Source organism: Acanthopagrus latus, chromosome 12 (assembly GCF_904848185.1).
Source record: "Acanthopagrus latus isolate v.2019 chromosome 12, fAcaLat1.1, whole genome shotgun sequence".
NCBI lineage: Eukaryota > Metazoa > Chordata > Actinopteri > Spariformes > Sparidae > Acanthopagrus > Acanthopagrus latus.
The window spans coordinates 7,144,085-7,167,050 of record NC_051050.1 but is presented as its reverse complement, the minus strand read 5'-3'; the positions used below and the strand labels follow the sequence as shown (position 1 = coordinate 7,167,050).

Genomic DNA, 22,966 nt, shown 5'->3' with positions numbered 1-22,966 from the left:
AGGCCTCCATGTTGTATATAATGAAGGGTGGGGGTGGGGATGGGTGGGTGTGGGGGTGGGGGGGGGGGGAGGGGGATCTCGTCACTGTTTATGTAGTGGACAAAAACCCATTGCATGTGGCTGTTGATATTTCAACTCCTGTCAATTACATCCTCGAAAAAAAAAAAGTACTTAAACGTGTCCATTTTTTTGAATGGTTGAGTATTTCCAAATGAGGTCTATCATGAAATAAATATTTCTCTTTTGGTTTAAATTTGAGGCTGAGCCTTTTTGAATCTTGATTTGTATTCTGAGTGTTTGACGAGGCTCTGTGGAACTTTGGTTCTGTTGTGGAAGCATGTTTTTGCGTAGGAAAGCTCAACTTTCAAACTTAGGTTGGCTACTGTGCTCTCTGCGCTAAAATCTGCTCACGTATTGGCCAATCAAAAAATGAAAAATACATGTAAAAAATTGTTACAAATTGTAACATAGAGCTCCTTTAAGGCTTCATCGGAAGTGATAGAAAATACCCAATCATTGATGTCGAACTTTCAGAAAACAGTATATTTTTTTGTGAAAATAAGGAGTCCTACAACAAGCTGTCTGTCATGGTGATATGAGCGTTTACCTGAATTTTCCATGACAACAGATACTGCATGTCATAACAGAACCTACTCCCACATGGGAAGAACCTATATAAACATATAACTTTTAATATAGGTTTTCGAATATATGTGACATACACAAAATTGGCCTTTTTCATATATTATATATGAACATATATGTACATATATTTACATATACATATATGAAGTGCTCCTCGGCTCCCTTATCAGTCCCCTCCAAAAAATCTTTAACTGAAAAATTGCGGACACAGTCAAGGGCCAAAATACTATGTGCCCCTCTATCCCCACCCTTCAAGCAGGGCATATCTGATCTCCGAGGGTGATAGGGCCATTTTTGCTCCCAGCTGCTTCTGCTTGTTCTGCTCATGAGGGTGATGTCATCAATTATGCAACACTTGGCTAGTGTTACATGATGTTAGTTGCCTCTAAAAATGTTGGGAATAAACAAAAAAGGAAAGTGTGTATATTATTCTATGACGACAATTTTCAATAATTAATATGTAACAACAAACTGATGTAAAGGGGGCAGTAACTTAGTTAATAATGACTGGTTTCCATATAGCGTTAGGATCAAATGGGATGCCAATTTCAAGTGTTCACATGCGATTAATAAGTTATTGCATGAAATTATTTCTTTCTCCTTGGACAAATATGCAGGTATTACCTTGAGAATAAAAATATGAGCCAGGCATCATGTATGACAGTTGCAAAAGTTAGATATGAGCTATACAGTAGGAATGACAAACAGAAGCTGCCTCTGGGTATATGAGCTATATAGGAGACATACCTTGTATGTACATATATGGCTTATATGTGGATATAAAGAAGCAATATAGGGACCTATATGCCCTGTATATGCACATATATGCACCTGAATTTGGCCTATATGCAGCCTATGTGCGGCATATCTATTATCATATATGGGCATGCTGTATATATGCTGTATATATGTGCAGATAAGCTGCACATAGTTTTCATATATGCGCATATATCGTCATATAGGTTCTTTCCGTGTGGGCTGCTTGCCTATGATAATTTTAAGGTAATCAAAATGGACGGTAATCCGCACAGCCTTGCAATCAGGTAATTACACACATGTTTTGTATCTTTTTCAGTTTCAAGTGTCCAAACTGTCATGAATCTTGTCCCCAAACGACGCAATCAAAGCCAAAAGTCTCTCAGTTCAGCTCTGTTGTTTTTCGTCAGACTCCATATCCGTATCTGCTGTCGTATTCCACTGGTGGCCTGCTGGATAGAGTGTGTGGGTATCCTCCGTTGAAAGAGCTCACATCAGCCCCACCCACCGGAGAGTAAGTAACCTGTGGGTGCTGACTGGCGCTCCGGTTCGTACGGCGACTGGCCGGGCGGCTCTCAGGAGGAGGAGAGTCCTCTCTGTGTGATATCAGAGCAGGACAGAGGGAGAAAACACAAGGAAGTTAAAGGATTTTACTACCAAGGACATTTTTGGAGTTTGGGTCATTGAATTCAGGGAATTGGTGTTTAATTTAAAGGCTTAGGAGGCAACTGTAGAAGCTGAGTTTAATGGACTGAGCTTTTATAGTCTGAAATCATAACTGTAAAACTCATTTATGGAGCATTGCGGTAGAGCTGCATAAAGCGTTGTGTGAATAGGATTCTTTTATTGAAACTGGCTTAGTTTGTACTCATTCTTGTGGCTGAGAATAAGTTCACGACCAAAGCATTCTTTGGTCAGTAAAATGTGTAGTGGTCCAGTTCAATGGAAAAGGTAAATTTTCAGAAAAGTAAAAAAAAAAAAAAAAAATTAAATTAAATAAAAAATACTCACTTTTAAAACCTGAAAATCTTTGGCTAATGTGTTCCACTGCGCAATCATGAAGCTGCTGCTAACTGAGATGACTGAGAAACACGATTCAGTTTCCTCCTGTGCATTCTTATCTATATTTATCACAGTGGATGCAGAGTATTTAGCAAGCAAAACAATGCTGCCCTGTCGGTGAAGAGCTCAGAGCTTTGTTGTCTTCGCTCATTTGGCTCCTCTCAGGGGAGCCCACTCTCGCTGAGACGCAGCCTTTCACTCCTTCTCTTCCTCTGATTGTGAAGGATAAAATTTGCCGCGGTGTTCGCTTCAACTGACAGGAAGCGAACAGTCCAAACTTTCCCTCGTCAACGCCGGTGCCAACATCGAAGCTCAGAAGCTACTTTGCATTCTGCATTTATGTAACTTTGCAGAACCAGCTGGGATCTGCTCCTCAAATCTGCACATCTGATCGACTTTGGCATTTTCTGTGGAGGCCTGAGACTCCGACTTTGAGCTAGTAAAGGGAATACAGTTGCTTTTGTTAAAGTATCATGCGGGAAAATATGCATCAGGTCTTCAGGGCTTCTTGGGTGTGTGTGTGTTTGTGTGTGTGTATGTGTTGCCATGCAACACAACAGGACTGCTGTGAACCTGAATGAGTAGGAACCAGATACAGTAAATACAATTTAAACACCAGTTAATCTAAGAATTGCCACATACAAATGTTTCGTTCTGCAGGTGAAGTTATTTCAACCTTTGCATGACATTATCCAGGAAGGAATTATGCAAGGCTGTGGCTTCTTGTTCTTACCAATAAATGTTTAGGGAAGGACTATATTTGAAACCCTATTTCTCACTATTTCTGGGAACAACTGTAAAATCTTCCACTATCACTGAGGTGTGTACTTATTTCAAGCTGCTTTGACGACATTTTCCACATGAATTACTACAATAAAGTATAAATAGGGCCGCAGCACATAGTTCGAGGTATCAAACATCTGCTAGCTTAGCTGGATTTCTATTGAAAAGACAACACAGCTCACCACTCTCCTGCAGCAGCTTGCTTGTTGTGGGGAAGCCCTGACGCATCCGTGGTCTAACACACTGTTAGACCACACCGTTAGTGTTAGACCACGGATTCAATTTACAGCAGAATATCCCTTTAAAAAAAGTCCAGACTGAATATGAGAAGATAAATTGAGGTAATTTTGTAAAGATTCAAGACAAAAAAAAAAAAAAAAAGAAAGAAATCATGGAAATGAGATGATAATTTAGTTTACAGGACTTAACATTTCTATCTTGAAATAATAATAATTTTTAAAAAACTAGGTTAAGTTAATGAGAAAAGACAAGTAGAGTCCACTAGATTATTTTAAAGTGAAATCAATTTGCTGGTGAAGTTGTGGCAGCTAAATAGCCAAGTATTCCCCCATAGAATGTATAGTGGAAACCAAACTATAGCTAAAAGTACATAAATGATGTAAAGATACCCAATTTCAATGAATCCTAATGTTGCTGCTTTCCAGATTTATAGATAAGCAACTGTAAGCAAACCTCTTTGCCAATTTTAACATTATTAAGTGTAATATTCCCAGAGTTACGTTAATGTGGGTTTAAACATAATCCGACACCCTCTTATCACACAGTTAGATGCCGCACATGTTTTGACTTGGGTTATGGCATCACTGTACACAGAACCATCTGTCCAGCCAGTGGCACGGCTGCTGGTCAGAGGCTGGTGCGCACTGTGACGTTTGTATAATTAGAAGCGCATCTGTGTATAATAAGCAAAGGAGCGAAAGGGAATGTGGTGGGAGTAAAAATGCTCCAGAGGTGACTCTCTGCGTTGAGATAAAAGCCGTTCACATTGTATCGATTCATGGGTTTGTCCGTATTAATATTCTGCCATTAACTATATTTCATGTTCAGCTTTGCCCTCGCAGCTCTTCGTCGTGACGCGGAGTCGGAGTCTTGTTTGCGTCGCTTTTAGACTCAGAGAATACTGTACTTGAACTGATTTAATCCTCGCTATGACTCATCGCTGAACCCCCCACCCCCCTACTCAGGCTGCAACTGACAGATGTGAGAGGAACCATTGTTATCATGGCTCAGATGATTACTGCTTCGCCGTCGCTCTCCCATGAGCTTTTTTGGGGGTTTTTTTGTTTTTTTTCCACCATGATGCCCCGTTCACGTGAAGAGGCCTGAACTCCTGAATGTCACAGATATGGAGAAGGCCCTGTCGGGGTTGTGGCTAGAAGTGCTTCTCTGTCTCTCGTACACAACGCTGTCCTCCCACACTGACACTGCTCCCATTCCAGCCATCTGCTTTAAAGCATGTGGGCTGTTTTCAACTGCATATGAACCGTAACTTTAATATTGTTATTTATATATTTACTGTGGAGGGGGGGGACACTTTCTATTTGGAAGAGGAGAAATCCGCTCAGAGGTGTCAGGATGGGAGATCGGCTGCAGAACATCAGCCCTAGAGGAGCTCTGCATCCTGCTCACAGATTTAGGTCATCAGATGGGGGGGAGAAAAGGGGCCGAACAAGGACTTTCCTTTAGAGACACGGTATCCCAAGCTGCCCTTTTAAACGGTTTACATACAGTAGTTTGCATCGTTCCGTTCGAGGAGAGGCGCCACAACCAAATGAATTTCAGCTCGAACGTGTGAAGCGAAAAATTTGAAAATTGGGTTCTCGCACCCTTGTACTGTGGAGATTTGTCGCCGTGTCAGATGTCAGCATCCAAAGTGTCAGTCCTAATGCATTTCTTTTCATTTCATAAAGCACCTCCTGATAGGTGCTCTAGGAATAAACACACATTGAAGAAAAAGCCATTAAAAGAATAGCTAAGTTTTTTGGGGTTTTTTTTCCCTCACCAGAAACTGACCTTGCCTACAGCTCCCTGAACAAACAAACTTCCAAGTACAACCATACATTAGTTCTGTTTATCTCTTCCAGTTTGTATGACGAGGTATATCACACTCAGAGTTGGCCCTGACCAATTTTGATATGCATCATTTAAGTGGTTTCCTCTTGTTTAAAGCTGGGGTATTGGCAGGTCAGAGCACTTACTGTGAAAAAAGAAAAAGTCATTCAAACCCCAGATTTATGGAACTGTACTGTAGACTAGATTTATCTCCATTCTTTAGGCAAGATGGTAAGGAACTTCACATTCACCTCAGGACTCTCAAGACATTTAAATAGTCATATGAGAGTGGGAGAGCAGACACAACACAGAGAGGAAACCTGAGCTCCCCCTTGAAGAAAAGTGCACAGTGTGTTCTCTCAAAGGAACAATGATTTTTTTATTTTAACTGGCTTTCTGGAGTCAGATGAGGAGATTGTTGACGCTCTCTCTGTTAAATATGAAGACACAGCTGAGGTGGAGAGCCCGGAACAATTTCCATCTGTCTTTGTGGTGACCAAATCTCTTTTCCTAACCCTAACCAGACCACTATCACAGTGCTGCCACAGCATTAAATAGAAAACTGAAGCTGCAACATGGAAACGTGGAAAGGTTCAACATATCAGTAGCTTGCACTGCAACCTTAAGTGGATGCATCCTGATCCAGTCACATAAGCTGATGAACATACTAGCAGCACGCATGACCCGAACGCAAGGAATGTCCTTTGCATGTATGTTTACTTCAAGACAAATGGCATGGCAACATGGCAGCTTCTCCACTGTTGTTTAATAGGCGATCCTATGCAATCCTGCCACACTCTGCTTTGCAGGAGCACAAAAATTGGACATCAGAATGACACTCCCACATTGCTGCACAACCATAACTCCTCATTTGGTCTGAATCAGTAACAGACTGGTAATCTGGAATTTGGGCAGATGCCAGAGGGGGCGTGGGCCCTCGTGGGCCAGCTGATCAATCAGAGAGCAGCATGAATGTCGCAGCCATGTGGCCCCTTAATTGTAAACGACGGCCCCGAGATCATTTCTCTCGGCCCCCTTTCAAGCGTCAATAATGTTCTTAGGTGTTGGCCAAATTTGTCCACTTCCTTCACACCTACCTACATACCACATGAGTCTCTATATCACAGCCGTGGTTACCTCTACAGTCTACAGTCACATTTTACACATTTAACATTTTACTTTTACATCAGTCTGCATTGTTTTGTACCCCCGCTGTGGGTCAGAATGCGGATTAGCAGAAGAAATGTTTTAATTATGGAGCGGCTGGCTCTAGTGATGTATCAGTTTTTGTTATGCATCGGGGTTGTGGTTGTGCGGGGTTGTGTGTTCTTTCCGTGCATCAAAAGTTCCATCTGAGAGAGTCGCCACCCCCCGCCCCACCCCCCGCTGGTGGGTGGAAATGCCAGGGCCGTTTTTTGTTCCCACTCCGTCATTGGTCTGAATGAAGCCTGAGGCAAACTGTAAATAGCTTTTAGAGACACTGCAGGCAGATTCTGTTATCAGTTCTGAAATGCCACTCTCCAGTGTTTTTTCCAAGATTTAATAAACTGCTTATTAATACTGCAGGTTTAAGACAAGAACAACTAGGAGTGTTTGTTGACAGTAGAGCGTCTCTCATGTTTCCAAGTTTGAAGAGGAGATGGAGAAGATCAACAAGCGGAACGAGATGGCAACTTTTAATGAATCCCACTCACATTGGGCATTCAGATGAGGCATACATTTGGCACATAACTGATGTTATTCATAGAGTCGGCAGTTATGTTTGCATCTATATACCTTTAGAGAATGTGTTTGTTTCTGCACTTAGAGCACACACAAACCTTGGATTTCAAAAAGGGTTTCATTAAAATTGCTCTCCGCAATGCACAGACGAGGCAATCTTATTTTTCTCCATCTGTATTTTTAATACATTTATGTTTCTACCCTGGTTTCTTCAATCCTGGGATTTCGTTTCTCTTATCTGACCGGCTTTGATATGTGTTGTGTTATATGTTGTAACACACACTGATTGTCACCTCGTCGTCTTATAAAGTTTGGCTCTCGATGTTTGTTCTAGCTTGTTTTGGGTTGTTAAGCCAAAAGCATTTTTTTGTCATTACTAATTTATGCAGATCTAAAAATCACACAGAATAATGTTTAATCCAGATCGTGCATTCCCTTCAACCAAACTGCTCAACCCTAACAGAGGCAGAAGCTTCTTCCTCATTTTTTCATTATAAATGAACACTAGGAGAAACCGTTCCAGGCTGCAGTGCTGCACATTACCTGATATCGTTGGAGAACTCCTTCTCATGGCGGCGCAGGTTGCTCAACTTCCAGTAAAGGAGCGCGATGAAGACCAGCAAGACGAAGATGAGGAGCAGAGAGCCCACAGTGACGCCGACGATCACCGCGGCTCTGTTCGGAGCTGCGAAGTCGGTGAGGAGAACGAAGAATTATTTTCTCAGGGGTTTGTGGCAAAAAAAGAGTGTGAAAAATACATTTAATGCTACTGTTCTTATCCTCTGGAGTAGAGGTTTCTAGCTTTTTTGGCCTTTGGTCCTGTCTGCTCACAGGGCGACATCTTAATGAAATTAAAAATTACATATTGCATAATTCATTCTATTAAACAAGAAAACCCCTTATGTAATAGAATAGTTCAGCATTCGGGGGAAAGATGCCGCTCTGATTTTTTTCCCCCTGAGAGTTAGATAAGAGGATCAATGCCACTGTCATCTGTATGCCATATGTGAAGCTACTTCTAGCAGCAAGTAAGTGTAGTTTATCAAAGAGAAGTGATGATTTGATCAGTCAGTGATGTTAAGAGGCGTTTGCTTCAGCCTGTATGAGAACTGTCTGAACCCACAGAAAACATGGCGATCCGGCTGGGATCACTCAGCCCAGTCGCCAAGATAAAATGTTGCCGGTAAACGGTTCTACAAACCACATATACGTTCACTTTTGAAGGTGTTGTGCTCACCACATTACCATTTCTACAATACGTGTCATATTGCATTCACATTTACATTTCATAGACCCGACTAAAGGCCGCCGAGCCCATGACTGCGGATCAGGACTGCATTCTCAACATTGTGTGAAGCCACTGGATGTTTATAAGGAGACCTTGGAACTGTCACGCTAGGATTAGACACAAAGGAACATAAGGGAAGCACGACAGGATCAGAGAAACGGAACAGATCACAACCAATGACACAACTGGACTAAGATACAATCTAACGAGGGGATAGGGTGCAGGTGGAGCTGTGCGGAGAAACACAGGTGAGGGTAACAAGTGGAAAAACGCTAGCAACAGGGGAGGAGCTGACAGGCTGGGAAAACACTAGGAACGTGGCTGGGCTAAAAAAAGAAGATGTGGTGCAGGTGTGGGGGCAGAGCAGATGGGGAGGAACACAGGGAATAGGGCTGGATGCATTAGACAGGCGGAAGACGGGTATGGAAGGAAAATCAGGCCGGTGAGGAGCGCAAGAAAAACAGGAGGGAGACGGGGCAAAAGACTCCACGAAGACCCAGAAAACACATAACACTCCAATGAAATATATAAAAGGAAATGACAGGGCCATGAAACGGACAATTTTCCTGCGGTGTTTGTGATGACATGTTTTCAACAGGACCTCGGGACATGTCCAGTCCACCAGTGGTGACCAAAGCAGGTATTTCAAGCAAAAACATAATCTTCTAATCCTCCCACAGAAGCTAAAGAAACAGAGATGTCACATCAGGAAATGTAACGTTTCAACACATCCTAGCTGGCAGAAACGTGCAGCGTCAGAACTCACGTGTCTTTAACGACTGTGTAAGGACGCTCCCACACAGGGTTTAAAAGCCTGTACACTTGTTTTTTTTTTTGTGTGTGTGTTTGATTTGTTTTTTTGTTTTTTTTTACTTTGGTTAAAACCTTAATCCAGTTCCAAAATGTTGGAAATCCTTTTGCAAACCACAAGCCTCAGGGATGGGACGTGTGCTTGAGGATGGCACCCTGCACTTGAAGTGGAAATGAACAATTCCCCGCCCGAAGCTAAAATATCTGAGCACTGGAAGTTATGGGCCCGACGTGATGTATTCTCAGGGTCTGCTCCAGAGATCATGAGGCACACAAAGACAAACTCATTTTATGGATCTGCAGAACGGAGAGCGCTTGTTGGAGCCTCAACCCAGAGATGATTTATTCCACGCTGAATCATTGACTACTCCATAGTTAGCACTTCCAGCAGTCACCAGATTGATTCCCTGTGAGACAGCTCTGGTATTTGTCTGCTCCGTCTGTTCAGAGGTTCTTTTAATGAGTCCACTTTTTTTTCCCTTACTGCCATTTTTCCTCCTGTTTCATTTACACTTATATAAAGCGAGGAACTATCGACATACAAGGCAGCGGAATCATTTGAGCATCACCCGTGTTACTTCACGACACGACGGCGCGAACAAGGTTCTGCCCTCGGTGAGTACAGATACTTGCCATCCGCTGTCGTCATTAGACAACATAATTAGGATAACACGTTGATGTTTCAAAGGCCGCTGCAGAAAGCCCCGCGCGTGAGAATTGGAGCAACGGGGAGATTGTGGCGCAACTACAAAGACGGGCGACTTGAGAGGATAGAGAAATCTAGGTCTTTCATGATCACATGTGCGTGTCGTGTGCAGATGAATGTGGACAGACACGGAGCGTGCGAGTGATGCATTCCCTTACGTTTGTTCGCTTTCAGGTTGATCCTGCAGCGCTCGGCTCCCACAGCATTGTTCACCTCGCAGAGGTAGATCCCTGCAGCGCTCTGCGAGTGGTTGCTGATTTTCAGCTCCCCAGTCACGCTGTCTGAGAGAACACACAACAACAAACACGGGTGAAACACATGTACAGTACATGTGCTGTGCATACAGTATAAGAGGGCGGAATAAATAGAGGGATTCTAGGAGGAATAGGAGTAGAAGCAGTATAGTTAAAGCGATGTATACTTAATACTTTTTCGCAAACAGAGAAGACCTGCGCACAGATTTTGCATGCAGCCAAAATTGGCTGGGTATCTGGCTTCAAGAGGACACAGATCAATGGGGTTTACAGTAAACAGCTTGGAGAACGTTTCAATGAATGTTTTGTGTTGAAAAGTCAGTGTGAAGAAAATAGGGAGGGAATGCAAATGACTGCTCATTATGCGTCAGAGCCCCTATAAGACAGTAAACTGTTGAACTTGAGAGTGTCTCGCTGAGGCTCTCATTATTTCCTCATAAAGTTTTCACCTGGACTTTCTGTCATTTTCATATATTGTTAGAATCTTTTTTTTTTTCCCATAAAAACACAGATACGTGCCTGAAATACTTCATCCTGATGGAAGAATGAAAAGCAAGACTGCAAATGCTAAACATTTCACCAAGTGTGTTTATCAGATTTCTGGTCAGAACTATGAAAAGTAATTAGCATTCTCCAAATATCACAGAAGGTTACATTTCAGTGAGGTATAGACCGAAGTCTATATGAAGTCACAACAACAACAACAACAACTGCCGATTGATTTGGCAGATGTGACTTTGGCGAACTTGTTTATTACTGTTGTCATTTGCAGAAACTTTGACGTTTGCTGTGACCTTGACAGATAAAACTACTGAACAGACCGAACAGATGAACGGAACTGAACTGTGATGGAGGATGGGACCCAGCCAAGAATAGAGCCCATTAACTCGCGGGTTCGTGAACTTTTGCTCACTTTCTTTAACGTCGCAAGATGGAGTGTTTTTTGACTTCGGGGGGAATATTGATTGGATCTTGGTGACAAAAGATCAGGCATAAGGATTCAGATTGAGTGATACAGGGCTATCAGTTTTGATGTTGGATTGGGCTTGATTGAATTAAAGGGAACTGTTGGGCCTCTGCAGAGGTATGCACTGTACTGAGTGCCACTCTAGTTTTATGATCAGTGTTGCTTTGCTAGCGTTTTTGATATATACACAATTTTAGACTTCCTGCTACATTTTCAGTCTGTGGCCCAAAAGGTAACACAAATGTGCAGATTGGGAGCTCTGGGATGAGGGGAGTGTTGGTGTTGACCTGGCAAAGGAGCTTATCCCCTAACCCTAGTTGGTTAGCATTCTAACTTCAGTATATATCTCTGCAGCACAATACACAGATATCATGATGTCAAAACTGTTGATAATTTTGGTGAATTTTGGAGCATTTTTTAACTGAAGGCCCTTGAAGTAAACCAGCGAAATGTGTTGTTGTTTATTAAATATGAAAAAGCATCAAACGTGCATTTTGCGACGAATTAGATGTATACCCTCTGAAATAACATCATGAAAAAGGAACAGTTCAATTGCATGTAAGGCAATGCGTGACGCAGGCACAACAAACATCGTGATCGCCTCTGCAGGGACTCGTTTTAAGACAAATTTCCACTTCTGTTACTAGTTTTACTCGCTGCAAGCAAGACACAGCTTGTATTTGTTATTTTTTGAAGTTGCATTTGCTTCCTGTAAACATCATGAGCATGTACTGTAAATTCAACAACAACCACAAAAAAAAAAAGGGTTTCCATTGTGTTTTGCTCCCACGGAATGGAATACTCAAGCACCATCTGTCCTCGGCCCCCACACCAACAAACACACACATGCACACACACACACACACACACACAATCTTTGATGTGCAGTAGCATCATGACGTCAGCAGAGGTCACGCTTACCCTGTGTGGCTGCAGCAGGCATGGGGCCTCCGCTCTCTCTCCTCCACGTGTAGGCTAAGGGAGTGGAGCCCCTTGCAGACTTGCAGCGCAGCGACGCAGCCTTGCCGACCAGCTCGCCTCCCTCCACCCAGCATTTAGGCACGGACGGCTTCGCTGAAATCACACAACAAATGGATCATTTCACGCTGCCATCGCCAGTCCATTTCTTGCGGGAAACAGTACCGCGTCATAGCTCCGGGGGACAGAAAAGGGCGGAAAGCATTTGGATTCTTTGGGCTGTAATGACACTGATTCGCGCCATATATAGACGGGTCAATGTGATGCATTTTATCACTCATAGATAAAAGATAGAGCCACAGAAACAGACACCACATCTTTGTGGGATGCAAGCTTAAGATAATGCAGGAAGGAGGGGTACTTTTCTGTTTTGAAGAATCCAAATGAGCGCAGAAATTGGTGAGAATTAAGGTGAGACTGATTATATTACATGGATGCTTGTGAAGAAAAGATCGGAAGGGTTGTTTAAAGCGTGACATTTCACATGTGTGAAATGCTAATACTGTCCCCTGTCATACAAAGAACATCACGTCCACTGAATGAGTAGCTGACTCTTATTTTATCTGTATTCCCACTAGTATGAAAACAGCTTCAGACTTTCATTTGATGTGCGAGGCCTTTTTCTTTATTGATGTTTACTTCAACAATCTGCTAGTTTTCAGCAGGGGAGGTGATTCCATCTGATGCAGTTTTGATAGCCAGTTGAGAGCGAGAGTGAAGACCTGAGAAATGCTGAAGACAGAGCAAAGTCAGTTAAAGCTGCCCCGAGGATGATGTGGAATAAACACAGCTATCGATCGAAATCCATGTCTTCTATGAAATGAAGTCCAAACTCCAAGCCTCAAACACCTGGGACATTTGTTGCATTAAGACGGTGACATGTAGGTGGTCTGCTTTGAAGGGGTTACTTTGGGCCATATAGACAGCGTCAAAGCAAAATTAAATCTGGGGTATCATGGTAAATGATAATGAATGACAAAAACTATTTCCTACAAAAAAATCCTTTCCTTTAAAAAATGAAAATCACTCACCTTTCGGCGAAATTCGCCATTTTGACCAACCAAACCAAAATAGGTGACCTATGTGGATCGTGTAGATTTTTTTTTTTTTTTGGGGGGGGGCGGGGATATGGATGGGACATGGAGGTATACCAGAGATTATCAGTAAACTGCAAACATGTGGGCGCCTGAGGGGAGCCTTGAATTCGATAAAAAACAACTTTTCTAAAATGAATGATTAATGCATTCCAGACGGTCAAGCACACCCTGTAGCCCATGAAGAAGACAGCCGTGCAGCTCCTCTGAAGGGAGGATGTAAAGTTCGGGGAGGTGGACCAAATAGTATGCAGGAACATTAACTTTGCAGCAGCCACATACAAAGGTCGGCAGAGGGTGAATTAGAAAGAAAAGCAGCAGCAGAGCAAGTATGGCTCCCAAGCATCTGGCAGTGCTCGGCAGACCATAAGACATGATCTCTGGAGGTAGTATAAGGGCCGTATTATTGGTGAACTGAACCAGTGTAAACGTGCGGAGCGGGGGCATGTAGATCAGACGGTCGGTTAACTACACAGGTCCTTCACTCAACTTAATACAGAGAGGTGTCCCACAAAGCAACGTTACGGGACCAAACAAAAGTAACACAGTAACTGTAACTGTCTTTGGCAACTTTATATGAGGAAAAAAATACCGCAGCTGTACGCAGAGAGGCGTCCGTCCTCCTGTCTGTCCGACAGCATCTGTCACCGGCAAAAAACTTAAACTCACCGAGTGTTGGGGATGACAATAAATCACTGCGACGGTCCGCCCTCCGGACCAAGACTTCAGACTTCAGAAAACAGCCTCCGTCCCCGGGAGTGAGTCAGACGGCTTCCAGTTTACTGGTGGCGATTATGTAGCCTAATTATGTAATTTAGTGCGAAAAATGGAACTTTGTCACTTTTCAGGCTGTCTGGTGGGTCAGGATCTCAATCACGACACAACCGCATGATTAGAAACTGTCCGTGGGTTTAGATTGACAGGGGGGACACCTGGGAAACTCCTTGAAAACACACCGACGTCATCATCATGACGCCTCTTTAGGAGCCGCAGCGCTTTCTGTGTGGATTACACACGGAAAGGCTTCGCTCTGTGTGAATCACCATCGGCGGAGAATTGGCGAACCACCGCTCTGGAATTAATGTGGCGTCGCTGTATAAAAAGGGCAACAGACAGCTGAAGAAGAGAGGAGGGCAAAGTTCAGACATGTGGCAAAACAGCGAAAGCCAACCATGGAGACACACACCCATATTCACACTCCTTAAGGGCTTGCTTTTTCCATTCTGCGACAGATTGCGCTATTAAAGTTGTGCTGTTGTGTTGTTGTTAAAGTTGTCAGTCTCATTTCTTATATAGCATAATGTGACCATGTATAGATGGATACTTTATTATACTGTCTTGTAATTCTGCTTGATTTTTCTCTCAAAATGCATCAGATTTTATTTATTTATCTTAAACTGGGACACATATTCTGCTCAGTCATAAAACAGAGTACGGCCTCCCATCTTTCAAATCAAGGTAAATACATCTGCTAATGATGTGACCTCCGCCTCTACTCCACTTTATGAGCACACTTCAGACAAAATAAATTGGACTTGCATCAATGTACTTCAAGGAGGAATTCAAGTAATTTCATACCTCAGCCTTATCTCTTCTTCTTCTTTATTTTTTAATTATTATTTCTTTTGTTACATGTGTTACCGTGTCAGTGATTCATACCTTTTAAAACGGGCACAGTAGATTGCTTCAGCTGGCTGCTGCAACACGGCTACAGTGACTGCAGTGTGATCATTTGGGTCAAATAGGACAGTCAAAGTTACATCCACTCACTGTCTGTGCAGAAGACAGGCTGAGATTGTTATTCTAAGTGTCCAACACTTACAGAACTAGACCTTTTATGAGATCCTTTTTGTAACCAAAAGGACGAGCTTTGCTCTGTGAGAAGTCTTGCTCTGAAATATCCCCAGGTGAGTTGTGACAGTCGCTGCCTCATTTAGACACTGTCTCCAATTCTTTTATTGAGAGCGAGAGTCTTACTCTAACAGGAATCGTACCTGTGATTTTGTCACTTAGCGTAACAACCTCAGCTCGTCAGTGGCAAAAAAAAGCACTTTTGATGGACGTAACCTTGATCGATGGACCAATTCGAAAACTTTTGGTAAGTATGAATCATTTACACACCAGACAATCAGATACAAGGCCCAGGTTTAAAAGTACCAGGATTCCCCTTTGTGACTGAACACACGGACAGATGGCTTTTTGTCGTTGTCAATTAAAATTGCAGTCGCCTTTTCAAAGTGCAGCTAAATGTTTTAAAATTACAGGCATTATGAGCAGGGGACACGATTGGTGTTACAAGAAGCTGAAACACACCAGCAGGCTGTCATCCGCATGTAATTATGTGAAAGCCAACCTTTCTGAGTTCTACTGTGTTGCAGAAACATGCGCTCATGCTTCTATCAGGCGGAAGGATCAGCTACCAGAGCATCATAATGATACATTTATGTCACATCAGGGCTCTGTAGAAACACCAGGTACAAAACAAACACTCCAAGCATACACAAGAAATATATTTCAAACTAAATGTTTCAGTGTGAACATTTTTTTTTTTTTTTACTTGTATTAACAGTTAACTTGAAGGAAATCTATTATGCTATCATGTTTTTCCCCCTTCAGGGTTCATTTTGCATATAAGAGGTCTTGAAAGTTAAAAGAGTCTGCTCCTCTCTCCCACAGAAAAGAAAAAAAAAAACTGCTCCTGAGACGTCTCATCAGTGGTCCCGTAATTAATTCCGCGACTTTGTGACATCACACAACATCGCCATGTCAAACATTTACATGATTTATACCCATCGGCTTGTTTGGCATGTAAAAATGTTCTCCGCACAGCTGCTCTGCTGTTGTTAGCGATAGTGGCTCAGGCTCGAGTGACCTGACCAGTCTGAGGAGACTGACTACTGGGGGCCTTAAAGAGACAGGAGCTAAAATTGAGCGTTTCAGACAGAGGGAAAACATAGTGCTGCAGCAGCGGACAGCATGAGAGAACTGATTTGTTTTTAAGGATTAAAGTGTGCAAATCTATTCCAGTAGTAACCCCAAATAAAATTATGAACCTGAAAAGGAGCATAATATGTCTCCCTTTAAATAGAGGCAGTTGCCACTTGTTGCCATAGCAACAGAAAAGATCACGTAACGTTATGGGCTGATGGAATGTCAATACTGAGTGCAGAATCAGGCTACGTTGTCCAGATCCAGATAAAATCCCTTGTATTCAGTATGCATGACTTTAGTAGTCAGTAAACCAACAGAAAAGAATACCATTTGATATATTATAATGAATAATTCTTTGGGATAATTTGGGGATACTGTGATATGATACAATTCTGTGATTGTTGCCATATCCTAATGGCATTTTCTTTCTTTTTTTTTTTTTGATATGTCGTTATTATAGTAACTGATTAAAAAAATTCTAAGAGGTCATTTGAATGTGTATAAGTAGGCCCTACATGTTTTGTAATTGAATCAATATCCATGTTATTTTCACACACTGATACAGTTGTGCAGTGCGTTCTTGGTGCCGCTGTTTACATAGTTATTGTTATAGTCTAGTTTTTGATCTTGGTGTGGGTGGCCCTGTAGAGTCACTTGTCCGCAGATCGCAAAACAGAAGAGATGAATAATTTTACCCACAATCCATCCCCTATTAATCAGAATGAAAGTCTGCATGTCTGAGATCCGCACACATTAGGCACACAAAGAAGCACTGCAGCGCTCCTCCTGCACAAGTTAAATAGAGTATAGAGTATATTTTGCTCATTCAGTTAAACAGAGTCATCATCAACTTTATGCAGTCTGAATGCATGTTAGATTCTCCGTCTGTATTATCATCCCAGCCCACTTTGGTTATGTGCATTGTGTTTCTTCTCCAAGAAGAAAAATCCATGTTCTCTCATAACAAGGTAATTTAATTCTATTTATATTGAAGGGTAAAGCAGTAGAGAAAATTGCGCAAATTGATCAGAATTTGGGAAGCAATTTGTGATTGAATAAAAATTGTTGCTTTAACAGAACAAATGCCTGACTGGTAAAATCCTGTTAGAGCAGTGGTCACCGAGAGGGCTTTTATCTTAGCTCTCACTGAGACCTTTAAAGGTCCAATTTGAAAGAAAGTTGATTGTTGAGTCTCACTCCGAACTCATCAAATACTTTTGCTCTGGGAACCCCGCAGCATCAGTATTTGATGAGTTGATGATAAACAATAAAAAAACAACTTACAAAAGCAACAAACTAATCAGCAATGGTAAAAAAAAAAAAAAAAGAAAGAAATCCTTCCCTTACTGTAACTTTTTTGAGTTTGTTTGACTTGTACTTCCGTTTTCAAGTATTGCACTACGCTCGGCCCACATTTTAAGTCACAATAGTTACACAGTGACAAGAAAAGTCACATGAAAATTCATGATATACCATGTGAGAGTGGAACTAAAGAGAATCACCAAATCAGCAAATGTAGCACAGAAGAGGCTGCTGGTTTGATTTTCTGTGCCGAGCAGCGCTGAGTGATCATTCAGCTCTAAAAGTTTTTGAAAAGTTTGAGGAGCGCAGTAGGACAAGAGAGGTTGAGAGAGTTTATATCATGCATCGGAGTTGTGAATGAAGTGAGAGAGCAGAGAAGCTGAACCGAGCAGATCATGGAGGACTTTGCGGTGCGTAACACCCGAGGCACCAACAGGTCAGTGCGATTCCGTCAGTGACGCATGTAACTCAAACTCCAGAGGAGAACATCAACAACCACTTTTGTTGCCTAGCAACGTTGAGTAATATATGTGTGTGTCTGGTCTATGCAGTGAAGTGCAGTGTGTGCGGGCTGTCTTTTTGCTTTAATGAGCGTGTTTGTGCGGTAGCTGCTGACTTTATATTGCCATAGTACATCTCTGTGTAGTCTGCCTTGGCTGATGCTTTATACTGCTTTCAAAGTGGCATTATTTCATTTATGTGGCCTTAGCATCATCAGTCTTTATTTTTGATTGTTGTCATTTTGCTTAATTGCCTGAGTTTGGTGTCTACTCTACTGAATTAATTCTAGTGAGGCTACACCGAGGAAGGCAGCTGTATATTTATAACTGATAATGAGCTGTGTGCAAAGGCTGCAAAGTACCATTCAAAAGAAAAGGAGTTTATTGGTAATTTAGTCATAATTGCTCTGTGACGTTGCCTCAGTCTATGTACACTGAGCTTGTAGCCTATGGTGAGGGTGTAACCCCTTTAATTTAGAAGTTCTATCATATAACGTTTCATCATCATTACCCCACTTCACCCCTTTTAAATATTTAAGATGAAGGGTGTATTTTAACTGAAAAACCTTACTTGTTGTTACTAGTAGTCTCAAAAGATAAAAGCACGTCAAGTACCTTGAAATTAGTCTCGTGGCACTGTGCAATGCATACTGACAAGGAATTGTGAAATATCCCGCAAGTGGTAAAAGTGAATACATGTAGCTCCCTTTTCTTTAACAGTGCCGTAGTTGTCAAAGGTGATGGGTATAAATAATGTAGCCGGGTGACATGTGCCCACCCCAGGATGCAACCCAATGCCCTGTCTTACCCATTACCACCAGTGTCACCTTGCGCATGTCCACTCCGGGTGATTTCTTCACCTTACACTGGTAGGTGGCGCTTTGGGCGGGTGACAGCCGAGAGATGGAGAGCGAGGCGTCACCCATTGAGGGGTCACGGGCAGCAAAGTTGAGTCCTGTTGCAAGAGCATGGTCGCCATGGGTATATTTAGTGCCGCTTGTGTAAGATATGAGCTGATGGAAAACAGGACACACAACAAAGAGTCAACAAATTACTCTGAAATGCACTTTTAATTGAGGTGAACTAATTAAACATGCATAAAGTTTATATTCATGTTGAAAATTCACCAAGAGTTGGATTGTTTACCCACTAATAGGGAATGTGTCTTTCAGACCTTCATTAGTTAGGTTAGTTAATGTATTGCGTGTGCATGTTTATAGGTTTTCAATATCAGATTTAAATAAAGGCAAAAATAAAGACATAAAGCACACATGACACACTAATCCTAACCCTAAAATTCTAACCCACACGTGTGTAAAAATGTAAATATTTCATGTAGAAATTTCCATTCATATATGAAAAGAGCCAAATATAATTCAAATTTCATTTGATTTCATGTGCCATGTTTTGTTTCCATGTTTGACATTATTTAATTTTCACATGTGAAATTTTAGCGAAGGGATTTCGTTGCATACATTAACCAGTCCCCATCAGGCCCTACACACACACTTACAGTATAACTTGCACCACTCTCACTCTGCTCCTTACCATCAGGTCTTTCTGTGTGGTGTCCGGACTGACCACGGACCATTCAATGTCGAGTTCCCCAGAGTCGAAAGGGCTCAGTGTGTAGCTGCAGCCTAGAGTCACACTCTCTCCCTCGGCCTTCTGGATGGTCTGCGGGCCCGTGGACGTCACCTGCATCCCTTGGGCACCTTTCAACTCTTAAGAAATTGATCAATCAATTCATCGCAGGCACACATTTACTGGTACTTAAGATCTTACTGTAGTGCTCACTGATAGATATTATGGATTCTGATTCTTGCACAGTCAGTGAGCCACATAACAGTTTCCTTGCAGACATTTTGGTGGGTATAACTGAGATTCTTTTCACAAATGAGGTCTAGGCAAGAGCAAAAAAACACCAACATAATAGTTGCAATTAAATGACAAGCTAGAATTACTTTAAGAGCTTTGTGATATAATAGTTTAAAAAAAGAGCACAACAAGGAGCACTTTAGAAAACAACGGAGAAGTATAGGCATATGACTCTTGCAAAATTAATTTTACTTAGCTTTTTAATGGCTCTTTCACTAAGTATTCACAGTATCCCAAAGCTCTTTCTGGAGTTGCTCCATGCGGGAAGAAGAGGAATGATTTACCTCGTTATATTTGAACCATGGACTCACGTTCAGAGTCTTGAAACAAAGACAGCATTTCTGTTAAGGTTTCTTCTTCATTTATTTCAAAAAGGGTTGCAAGAGGTTGCAACCAAATGACGTATCCCTCGCCTCAGTCTCCTGTGTTGGCATGCAAAAAGGCCTCCCTAGAGCCAGTGTTTGGTTCTTGTTCTTTTATTCCCTCTTGCTGCTGCGCAAACATGGCTGTGGAACATAGTGGACTGAAGGTATCCCTTTGAGCCCCGTTGGTGCCGAAACCTTACCAAGTAGTTTTTGTGCCAAAACCCTAACCAAACCATAACATTCATAACGGCCCAGAAGTAACAATATGTATATTTGTTGGCAGCAAGCATTTTTTTGAAAGTCTGACCAGACCATGCATACTTACTATGCATATTTAGTATAGCTTACTTGACAGTGAAACCCTGCATGCCTAAAGCTGCTGCTAGAGGGATAGGAAGCGTTGGCATGCTGTAATTTGATGAGTTGGGCGTGAGAACACATCTGCAGGTTTAAAGGCTCATTCTAAAGTAACAAACACACACAATGATTCTCAGTTTAACATAATTGTGGACATCATATTCCATTTCTGCCTCAAAATCCTACACATTGGACCTTTAAGAGCCCCACCCTAAAGGGAAAAAAAAGACATCATGTGAACTCAATCCCCTGGGATCCAACAGATGTCTGGAGACACACTCTCTAAACCTGGTTGGACTGGCAGCGATCACCCCGGTAACACATTGGGAAGCTTACGCCTCTAATGCCTACAGCTCGGCAGCGTTCGTCAGAGAAGAGGCACAGAGGTCTTGCTGATCGTTTAAATAAAAAAAAAGAAAAAGATGCTTCATACAATAATGTCGTAACATACACGGTAAGCAGTGCAGGGGATAACACAGCCCACTCTTCCTGTATGCGTGCGCTTGTGTTTTATATTGCTTGCATGTCTGTGTTCTTACCTGTGCTCAAGAGACCTGCAGTGCATAACAAGAGGACAGAAGCCCAGGGTGGGCCGCAGAGGGGGGCTGCTGACCTGCAGCCTTGTCTGAACATAGCTGTCCTGGTTCGAATCAGACAGGGCCACTGAAATTCTAACAAGCAGGCAGTACAGTTTGTTTACACGTATAAAACCAATTGACATTTGAAATTGATCATCCGTAAAGGACTGTGCTCTCTGAGAAAAGCAATTAAGAGAGAAGAGAGAAATCAGAAAGCACTGGATGTAGAGGTTTAAATTGATATTACCTGCAGATATCCAAGCGTCTGGTAGTGGAATACAAAGGATCAAGCAGTGTGCTGCCTGGAGCTGTTGCCTTACAGGGAGCTCCTCCTTTACTCCCCCCGCCCCCCCATCACAACAAAAGCCCTCTGATTGGATGGTTGCTCCACCTGTTTTACCTGTTTGCCAGCAAGTTTCCCTGGAGCTGCAATACAGCCGCTGAAAAATCGATCACAACCACCTCGCCAAGGGAAACAAAATAATGGGAAGTAACACTTTAATAGACAATTTTAGACAAACCAGTGAAAATGTGCTCGAGCACACCATCCCTCTGGCCTTGGTAGATGAGGGATTTGAGTGGTTTCACGAGAAATGAACCACACTGAAACCGACACATCCGCAACACAATGCTGCTTTGTCTGTAGTCAATGATGATTTGCAGATGCTCATGTGTGCCGTCACGAAAACCCGGGCTCAACTTTCTGTTTATTTGGAGCGTTTCATTTAACTGGCCAAAAAAAAAAAAAAAAGAAAACTTTGAAACTTTTGAAATTTGAAAATAAAGAGAAGGTTATCTGCCCCCACTGACACAAGGAAACACTTGCAGCCATCGCACACCCCCTATGATTTGTTGCATACACAAAGCGCCGCACACAACTTGAACACCTCTCAGTTGTTAGTTGCTCCTGCTTTCAAATAATAAGAAAGACACAAAGACGTCTCAAGTGACGAGAAACCGGTTGTTCAGCCAAAAGCTCGAGCCAGCGAGCTTTGTATACATTACCAGGATGTAATAAAAAAAATTTAAAAAACTACAAGGCTTTTCTCAGTGCCAAATCTGGAGGGAGACAGCTTTTGTAAATAAGTAACAGTGGGGTGTTCTCCGGTAGAAACATGCAGAAAATGGATTAGTCATAACGGATAAAGAGCTTTATCTCCAGTTGTATAAAAAGTATGGAACACTTGCGAATTCACCACGTTTATTTTGCCGGCTTTGGGTGATACCTTTGAAAAATATTTGTATTTATACCCACCAGCTGCTGAAGTGGAGTTGTCAGAGACGGAGCCAGATCCATCGGAAACACCAGCTCAACTCCTCTCCGACCTCGCACGCCCACTCAAAAGAAATCACTCAAAATTCGAGCAGCTCAAAACGAAAACTGCAAAGAAAGTGCTACTGAAGGGAATGAGGTGGATGACGATCGCATTTCTACAATTACTTTATTATGGAGGGGAAAAAAAAAAGAACAGTCTGACTTAACAGTTGAGGACTTCCTCCGGTACGTTACATTACCATACCTGCCAACACTCAGGAAGCGTCCCTCCTGTTAACCTTTTCTCCCGCAGTGCTCCTGATTAGTAACCCTCCTCATGCTAATCTCCCAGTGTCATAGTGATACAAATCAAAAGGGTGTTTCTCAGTTTCTGTGTGGGGTGTTTGTCTCGCCTCAACAACTGGCAAACCAAACCCAAAGGCAGAGATAAGTGTTCCACAAACGACCCCGCTTGACGTGCGTCACTCAACGCTGCACTCTCTTAAACCCTCTGCTGCTGAGGATGCCTGAAACTGGTCCAAAGAAGAAGGGATGTGCTTCCAAATTTTCACTCCACTTCGTGCAACCCTTCGCCTCTCTCGACATTTATTGACCTCCTGTCTGGCTGGCTCATCCTCTGCAGACTGTGGTTCCATTCTCTT

General features: G+C 42.4%; 1 protein-coding gene across 1 annotated transcript; it reads right to left on the bottom strand.

Annotated features, from left to right (window-relative positions):
• Positions 1 to 98: 98 nt before the first annotated feature.
• Positions 99 to 21,334, bottom strand: vsig8a (V-set and immunoglobulin domain containing 8a). The gene is made up of 8 exons (XM_037117458.1): positions 21,297 to 21,334; positions 21,011 to 21,142; positions 19,420 to 19,595; positions 18,680 to 18,884; positions 11,988 to 12,140; positions 10,004 to 10,126; positions 7,585 to 7,726; positions 99 to 1,997 (listed from the first exon to the last, which is right to left on the bottom strand). Exons 2-8 carry the CDS (start codon positions 21,102 to 21,104, stop codon positions 1,808 to 1,810), a joined length of 1,083 nt encoding a protein of 360 aa, XP_036973353.1. The 5' UTR covers positions 21,105 to 21,142; positions 21,297 to 21,334; the 3' UTR covers positions 99 to 1,807.
• Between the last annotated feature and the right edge of the window lie 1,632 nt (positions 21,335 to 22,966).

Coding starts and splice junctions, on each gene's coding strand:
- vsig8a (XM_037117458.1), bottom strand. CDS start 21,104: ATGTTCAGACAAGGCTGCAGGTCAGCAGCCCCCCTCTGCGGCCCACCC. Junction 12,141..18,679: donor GGTGACACTGGTGGTAATGG/GTAAGACAGGGC, acceptor GTGTGATTTCAG/CGAAGCCGTCCGTGCCTAAA. Junction 1,998..7,584: donor GAGTTCTCCAACGATATCAG/GTAATGTGCAGC, acceptor GATATCACACAG/AGAGGACTCTCCTCCTCCTG.